Source organism: Lactuca sativa, chromosome 1 (genome assembly GCF_002870075.4).
Source record: "Lactuca sativa cultivar Salinas chromosome 1, Lsat_Salinas_v11, whole genome shotgun sequence".
NCBI lineage: Eukaryota > Viridiplantae > Streptophyta > Magnoliopsida > Asterales > Asteraceae > Lactuca > Lactuca sativa.
In genome coordinates this window covers 188,746,065-188,754,373 of record NC_056623.2, presented here as the reverse complement: position 1 = coordinate 188,754,373, position 8,309 = coordinate 188,746,065, and the positions used below count along the sequence as shown (strand labels likewise).

Genomic DNA, 8,309 nt, shown 5'->3' with positions numbered 1-8,309 from the left:
CACCGGTACCTGTCTACTGGTGACCTGATAATACAAGTTATTTTGAAAGCGAGTATCAGCTTTAAAGCTGGTGAGATCATAAGTATATTAGTGTCTGAGTTTGTATGAAAGCATTTGTAAGATGTTTGTAATTGTATAACTTTTGTAAAGTTTGTATTTGTTTGAACAATCCTAGAAAACCCTATGTTTCCTATTAAAAGTAGCCTTCTACCAAGGCATCTAGTAACTGTGTGTGTCTCTTGAAAGAGTGTGTATTTTCCCAAATCCGACTATCATTAACCAAAAATTTAGTTTTTACATTACCGTGCATCGTGTGAATGTAATGGGAGAAATATTATAGTACTGTAGTATTGTATTAAGTAACTACTGCTGTACTAACTACCTTAAACCAATTGTTATTTAAAGTACCGTGTGATCGGCCTGTACCCTGATACCGACTCAATAGTAAAACGACGATGTAAGACGCCGTAAGAAATGACATTTGGCACCCGTAGACTTGCAAGTCCCACTGTAGCGAGCAGCAAGGTGTAGGATAGTCAATCCAGTATAGATCTATACGTAAACTCATACGCTCCCCAAATTAAGGAGATTCTGGATACAAAAACGGTCATGGCATGTAGTGCCATGCCCCGCTTAGTGGCTCACATAGCTGTATTAATGTATATGTAATGTATGTGCTAGTTGTATTGTGTGTTCCTTCTCTGTCTAGCCTGTATAGTAATGTATTGTGTGTACTAGCTGTATTGTGTGTTCTTTCTCTGTCTAGCCTGTATAGTAATGTACTGACTCATGTATGAACCGACTCATTGTATGATTTATTGTTCTAGTAATAGTATTAGTAACTTCCTAAACAACGCCTATTGTAGCTTACTAGTAATATGACTTGTACTTATGAATATGAACGTATGCCCTTGCTACCCAAGGGTATTGAATTGACTCATAGAACTTTTATGTCTATATATGTATACATAATATATAACTAATATTTAGACGACCTTCGGATGGATAACTTGTGCCCTAAAGCCACATCCCAACGAGGCAAAGAAGATAAAGCGAGCTAGCCTTCCTTGGTCCTTTAAACACTACTTATATAACTATGCATACATAGGCATGCATTTGACAATATTTAAAGTATAAAAGAAGTTTCATAAAAGCATTTGATATGCAAAAGAGTTTTTAAGATAATTTGAAGTAAAACAGTTTGAAAGTAAGAGATTCACTTGTTGATAGTTATTAATCACATGTGATTGAGATAATAACTATAGTAACTTTACTTGTATTCCCCTCATAAAAGCATTTTTAAACATTTAAAAGGTAAATTAAGGGGTATGAACTCACCTGTAGTGAGTGGTATGGATGAACTGAGGAAACATGATTGCTAGGTGTCAAGTGAAGACTTGTATACACACGAGGACCCTAGTTATCATTTAATAGTACATATATGTATCTAATTAGACTTTAAACAACTAATTATCAAAGTTAAGACATCCTAGGACATGATAAACACTTTATATAAGTGTTATAAGTGCTAAGGAGTGCATCTAAGTGTTGTAGGACAAGGCCATTGAGTTTAGGGTTCAAAAGAACCCCTTTTATGAGTTTACTCCTTAAGGACCATAACTCATTGAGTTTACGGTCGTAAACCATTGAGTTTACGCCCGTAAGCTCATCATCCTTTGATCATTTGTTGCTTTGAAGTCTTATAAGTCCTTAGAAGTGTTTCCACTTGATGTATAAGCCTAGGGAAGAAATTAGGGCACCATTTCCCTCATTTGAGGGGTTTACGGCCCTAAGACCATTTCCCTTTGGGTTTACAGTCGTAAACCCTCATGGTTCATGGTATTTATATGTTTTCAAGTCCTTAATATATCAATGAAAGAATCCATGTTAGTTACTAAGGCATAAGAAGGGACTAGGGTCACTTTTGACCCTTTAAGAAGGGTTTACAGCCCAAGGTGTTCTTGGACCGTAAACACCTTTGTTCTTGGTGTTTCCTCGTGATTTTATTGATGTAGGGATGTATACTAAGCAATGATACTCTAGGTTAGAAACACTTACAATATAGAAGCTTAAAATGAGCCAAAAGTCCAAGAACACTAGTGTGTGTTCTTGGTGTTTTGAAAATCTAAACAAAACACGAAAATGGATGGATGAAAAGATGTATAATCACTAGTTGTTATGATATAACAACAATTCAAGCCAAGAAGTACTTACATTCTCGGGAAATCGAGTGAAAGACGGGATGGTAGTTGAGAGAGTTTGGAGTTTACTCTTGAGAATGAAAGTAAGAAGTGAGGTGTTTTGGGGAGTAAACTCATGCTTAAGGCATGAGTTTATGGTTTTTGGAGGGATTTACGGCCCAAACATAAAAGTTTGGTCGTGAATTTCTTAACCACGTGGTATTTGCGGTTTTGAAATTTCAAGACTCGAGACGGCACTTCCTTTCACCCGTTCGTTTAAAGAATAATTATTATAATAATCAAATGAACTTTAAATTTGCTAAAAATAAATAAAAATGAAATTGACTTATAATTTGAAGTGATTGACTTTAGGGTTTGACCGAAAGAAATTTTCGGGTTGTCACACATTTACCCATAGGTACAGGCAAAGGCTCCAAACTCCCATATGGTTTCTGATGTTGTGTCTTGACTCTAGCACAAATCACACACTCGGCCACATACTTTGCAACATCAAGCTTTATCGTCGGCCACCAGTAGTAGGGTTTTAGGTCCCTATACATTTTAGTGCTACTAGGATGAATCGAGTACATGGTCTTGTAAGCTTCTTCCGTCAGAAGATCTCTGACTCCTCCTGTCTTAGGTATCCAAATCCGATCTTAGAACACCTTCAGTCAACGACTGTTTATACCGAACACCAACGTTTTGCCCAAACGTTCCTCCTTTTGGTCATTCTTCTCAGAAGCTTTCTCTTGAGCTTTCTTTATACTCTCCACAATTGTCGAGACAACTTCTATATATAAATATATATATATATATATATATATATATATATATATATATATATATATATATATATATATAAATATAGATTTAATTTAAGATTAGATCCTAAATTGAACCAAAACTTTGACATTTTTTTCTTAGATTTCCCAATTAAGGGGTGTTTGGGAGTGTTTTTTGAATTCTAAAAATATTTTTAGATAGAAGTGCTTATTTGCTTATAGTAGTGGTAAAATGAATTTTTTAAAAAAATGTTTGGATAAGTTTTTATAATGAAAAAGTCAATAAGTCAATAAATTAAAAAGTGCTTAGCTTAAAAAATGCTTTTTGAAGTTATTTTGTTTGAAAAACCATAAACAGTTTCAAAAAAACCATATTTTACATGCTTATTAAAAAATATTTTTTGAAACTTATGAAAAAGATATTCTGAAAAGTGTTTTTAAGTTTGCCAAACATTTTTAAAAAAAAAACTATGTTTTACATGCTTATTAAAAAATGTTTTTTTTGAAGCTTATGAAAAAATTATTCTGAAAAATATTTTTGAGGTTTCCATTAACTTATTAGCTTTCCATCAAACATTTTTCAAAGCAATCCCAAAGTTACACATATAAGTTGTTTTTATAAATGTCACTATCCAAATAATTATACCGAAAGAGAATCGATAATAAACTAAAACAGACTTTTTCTTGAAAGCGTGACCAAACAGCCTCTAAGTCACCCAAACACGCTCTTAGTCCATTAGGCCGCAGAAGCTTTTTCCTCCGGTGAATGGAATCATTTGTTGGGTGCTCACTTTCATATTCAGATCGCTTCATCCTCCTGATTCTCCGGCCAATCCTCGCCGTCTCTTTTGTAATTTCGTTGCTTGTTTTCGGTTGGTTTTTGGCCTGGAAACTGCTACTGGTTCACGTCCCTTTGGTCCAGGAGATTTTTGGTCTTAAGAAGAAACCTTCGCTTCCCAAACCCTCAACCCGCCACCGATTCACTCGTTTCTACAATACACTTACACCCAATCACAACGATAACTCCAACTTATCTGGTAAATCCCTAATTCTCGCTCTTATAATTAACCTAATTCATCAATTTGCTTTCGTCTTCTTGTAATCGTTAGATTAATTCTTCATATAACTTGGCACAGTCTACAAATTGTACGCTTGGTAGTAGTAGTTTTTAGGGTATCGTTGCATATGGTCATGTTTAGGACATGATTGCTTTTTAGGGTTAAATACGTTTCATCTGTTCCCATTTTATACAAGCAAGAAAGTCGTTTTTGTATGAAGTATTCAGCCACAAATGAAACCAAAAGATACAATATTGTGCCACCTACTTGCTTAACCATCTGACATATGGTTGCACTATTCATGTAAGTTGCATGAATTGGTTGAAAGAGTGAAACCTTATTGCATAAATTGGTAAAAAAAAAAAATGAAAGACTGTTCCATAGTTTGTAAAAAACTGAATCTTTGTGGTGTAAGTTGGTGAAAAAGTGATACATTGTTGCATAAATAAGCATTTAATCAAATACTATTGTGTTGCATATTTCGTCTAAAATACTATTTTGTAGCATAAAGTGGAAAATAAGAGAAAAGTTGTTGAATAAATGTGCATTCAACCCCTTTTGATACTGATATGTTTTGTACTATTTTTTTAATTGGAATTCTCATTTTGAGCCTTGAACTAACCAAAATTGTAATTTCTAAGAAACCTAGGGTTCAAAGCTCATTGTTTGCACAGGTCAACATATTTTTCTGCTGTATCACTGTTCATGTTGGATATCTTTCAGGCTTTAGCACAAATATGATACTTTTGTAGTCAATTTTTGTTATTTAAAATCATTTCATTATTAAAAAAACTTAGATCGACCATAATACCCTTTTAAAATTGCAAGAGTACTTTGTATCTCACATTCCACAAGCCTTTGCTGGATTATTTCTTCACAACATGGGTATTAGGGTTCATGAAGTTTATCACTGAAACTAATTACAGTTTTTTTTCTTTCACTTGTATGCTGAATTCTTAGTTATTATAATGGAGCCTATGCAAATCAAGAAAACAATTAAAAAAATCCAATAAATAACCAGAGTTTGCTACAAACAAACCACTGTTAAAGTGAAGAGTCTATTGTTTTCAACTAGTTTCAGTGATGAACTGAACCCTACTACCCATGTTGTGAAGAAATGATCCAATAAAGGTTTGTGAAATGAGATACAAAGTACTCTTGATATTTTGAAAGGGTATTATGGTCAATCTAAGTTTTTTTAATGATGAAAAAAATTGATTAAATAAACGTTTAAAAAAAGGATTTTGGCAAGTATGATATTTTGGAAGTTTATTTATGATATATATAATTATATGATACATAAATATTTGGTAGAGCTAATATGATATTTTGCTTATTATTCATTGTTTTCTTGTTTAATTCAGGTTGATTCTGAGGAAGCTCGTGTTGAAGGACTTAATTTCTATCTGGAAGCCTTTTTAAAAAAAAAAAGCAAAATGGCATTAAGACGATTTTTTGGTTTTTCTGATGGTGAACTAATGAGATCTGATTCAAAACCTTGTTCAAGATTGATGAGACATACTGCTGGTGTTTTTAGTGTTGGGGGAGCCTTAGGGTTTTGGATCCTATGTCGTCTGCATTACGGTTTGTCCTATATATATATATATATATATATATATATATATATATATATATATATATATATATATATATATAGTACTGTTTCTCTCTCTGCAAATATTTAAGCCTAAGGCTGTGTTTGGCGCGCCACAATTAGCTGATAAGCAAGTTTATTTTTCGAGCTTTTTTAAATTGTCATGTTTGGCAAGCCAAAAAGTAGCTGATAAGCTAGCTTTTTATAAAGCTACTTTGAGTAGCTTTTTAAAAATTTCCCAAATATACCCTTCATTAATTACAAAAAATGCATTCTTCTAAATGTCCTTTTATGTCATTTTATATCTTTTAGCTAGCTTATTAGCAAGTTTTTACCGGACGTTATTTTTTGTCAGCTAGCTTATAACCTAGCCGCTAGCTTTTCAGTTATCAGCTAGCTTTTTAGATACCAGCTAGTTTTTCAGCTACCAGCTAGTTTTTCAGTCAGTCTGCCAAACATAGCCTAAATTCAATGAAAACCACTATAGTTTTTATGGAATATTATACTTTTTCACCCTTAAGTTCCTGACTTTTTGCATAAAAAGTAGGTTGTTAATTCTTGCATTGTGTTTGTTACAGGTCCAAGAGTGAATGTTCCAAGAAGTCTGAGGTGGGCAAGTACTGGAGCGGTTACAGTAAGTGCGGGGACCGCTTTATTGGTTCGCCTTTTTAGTCCAGAATGTGAACCCCAAAACATTGAGGCATATGACAAGAAAAAAAAATGACTTAATGCCCTCTTCTTTTCCCATTAAGTCATCATATCTCTTATCTGTCTTTTTTTTTTCACAATATTTACTACAAAATGTTGATGGGATTGATTTTGTAAGAAATTTAAAGTTTGGATTTCTTTGTGTTATTCTTATCTGTGTTATTGTTTTTTTACTGATAATAACTCTCTACTTCATTTTTTACCCATTATAGCAACGTATATTTGTGTGATTGTAAGTACGTTGCTATTTTGTGTGAAAGAAATGTAAGTATGGTAATATTATGGGTTACGTATTGTATTATTGTTGAAAGAATGCAAGCATATGTTGATATTATGAGTATTAGAGTGTAAGTCTATTGGTGATTGCTATCCGTGTAACATATCAAGTACATTGCTTGCAATCTGTAAAACATTAAAACTTCTCTCAAACATAAAGTTAATGCTCCAATTCAGTCAGCTTTTCAAAGATGTGTTGACAAAAGTAAATAAGTAATATCGACAGATCATTAAAACATCTATATATCAATACAATCTTATAATTGAGGATTTAATATTGTTCAAGATAATACCGTATTAATCTTATTTTATATATCCATTAACTTAATGATGAACATTTGAGTTGGACCGGACCAGACCAATTTGGCAAAAACCGGTGGACCTTGGACTGGACTGATTGAGGCAGGTCTGGGGTTGGGTTGAGACAAGTATGTGTTTTTTGGTTCTTGTATCTGTTGGACCGGTATAACTTTAGGTGCATATGATACAATTTGTTGGAGCATACTGAAAGTTAGTTTATCTATATTACAATTGTAGGGGTGGGTATTTTGACCGAACTAGACCGGACCAACTCTTGGACCAGATTTGCTTTACAAAAACTAGTGGAACTTAGATCGGAGTGGCTCTCGGATCGGACTTCTCTTGCATAAATTGGTGGACCAGGCTGGTTCCCGGTCCGGTCCAAAGGTCCAAATGCTCACCCCTATTCTATATATATATATATATATATATATATATATATATATATATATATATATATATATATATATATATATATATATATATATATATATATATTATGTTTTAGAGAAAAGAACATATTTTACTAAACATTATCATTTTTTATTTATAATGTTTAGCATTATTCTTTGTTAATGTCTAAACCACAACATTTTTGGATTAATGGTCATTTTGAACAACTTTCTTTGTGGTTTTGGTTTATCGGTAATTTGAAAAGACAAATGCCCTTATAATACATTTTTTTTTTATGTTTTTTCTATTTAATTTAAAATTTTATTAATAATAAACAAGGGGTCGACCCCCCCCCCCCCCCCCCCCCCTCTCTCTCTCTCTCTCTCTCTCTCTCTCTAATAGATCCATTTTCACTGGTGTTGGAGTCATCAAAGAACTCAACAATTGATGCATATAGCCACACACGCATACATATGATACACATTCTAGAACCCCAACTCTCTATCACCCCCACTGAATCTCTATATCGAGTCTCTCTATTTCTCTCGTCTCCCTTTTACGTGGTTTGCTGGGATGTCAACAAAGAGGTGATTGAATCTTCATTTTCCAATGAACTCAACTCTCTCTTGTGTGTACCAGATTAAGAGATCTAAGTTGAGGTGTGTTTCAGATTAAAGAGATGGTGCAATATATTGCTATATATAGTCATATATTTTGAGCAATCTTTAAGTACATTTAGCTACATTTTAGCCATTTATAAAGATACTTGATAATTATTACGTTAAAAATCTATTATGTAGCCGAAAAGACATTCTCGTGGAAAAAGGAGCTAAAATGTAAGTTGGAAGCTAAGGACAGGAAGCATTCATCAAAAGGAAAAATTCATGCATAAAGGGATGCCACGTCGTGGTCATATGCATGCCACAACATGGTGACGTGTCAACCATAGAAGCTTCCTGGGATGATAAGCATGGAAAAGCATGCAGGCTATGTAAAAGAAGTGTCCACCACGACGTGG

The 8,309-nt window shown here is 33.4% G+C and overlaps 2 protein-coding genes across 2 annotated transcripts; both read left to right on the top strand.

Moving 5' to 3' along the window:
• The first annotated feature begins 3,658 nt into the window (after positions 1-3,658).
• On the top strand, positions 3,659-5,457 carry LOC111909374 (uncharacterized). The gene is made up of 2 exons (XM_023905189.3): positions 3,659-3,999; positions 5,385-5,457. The coding sequence occupies exons 1-2, from the start codon at positions 3,729-3,731 to the stop codon at positions 5,387-5,389; spliced, it is 276 nt and encodes a 91-aa protein (XP_023760957.1). The 5' UTR covers positions 3,659-3,728; the 3' UTR covers positions 5,390-5,457.
• LOC111909373 (uncharacterized) lies at positions 5,457-6,656 on the top strand. The gene is made up of 2 exons (XM_023905188.3): positions 5,457-5,604; positions 6,193-6,656. Exons 1-2 carry the CDS (start codon positions 5,457-5,459, stop codon positions 6,336-6,338), a joined length of 294 nt encoding a protein of 97 aa, XP_023760956.1. The 3' UTR covers positions 6,339-6,656.
• The last annotated feature ends 1,653 nt before the right edge of the window (positions 6,657-8,309 follow it).

Bases quoted from the DNA above. Each gene is read 5' to 3' on its own strand.
- LOC111909373 (XM_023905188.3), top strand. From the start codon at position 5,457: ATGGCATTAAGACGATTTTTTGGTTTTTCTGATGGTGAACTAATGAGA. The intron at 5,605-6,192 runs GTTTGTCCTATA...TGTTTGTTACAG, and splicing joins CCTATGTCGTCTGCATTACG to GTCCAAGAGTGAATGTTCCA.
- LOC111909374 (XM_023905189.3), top strand. From the start codon at position 3,729: ATGGAATCATTTGTTGGGTGCTCACTTTCATATTCAGATCGCTTCATC.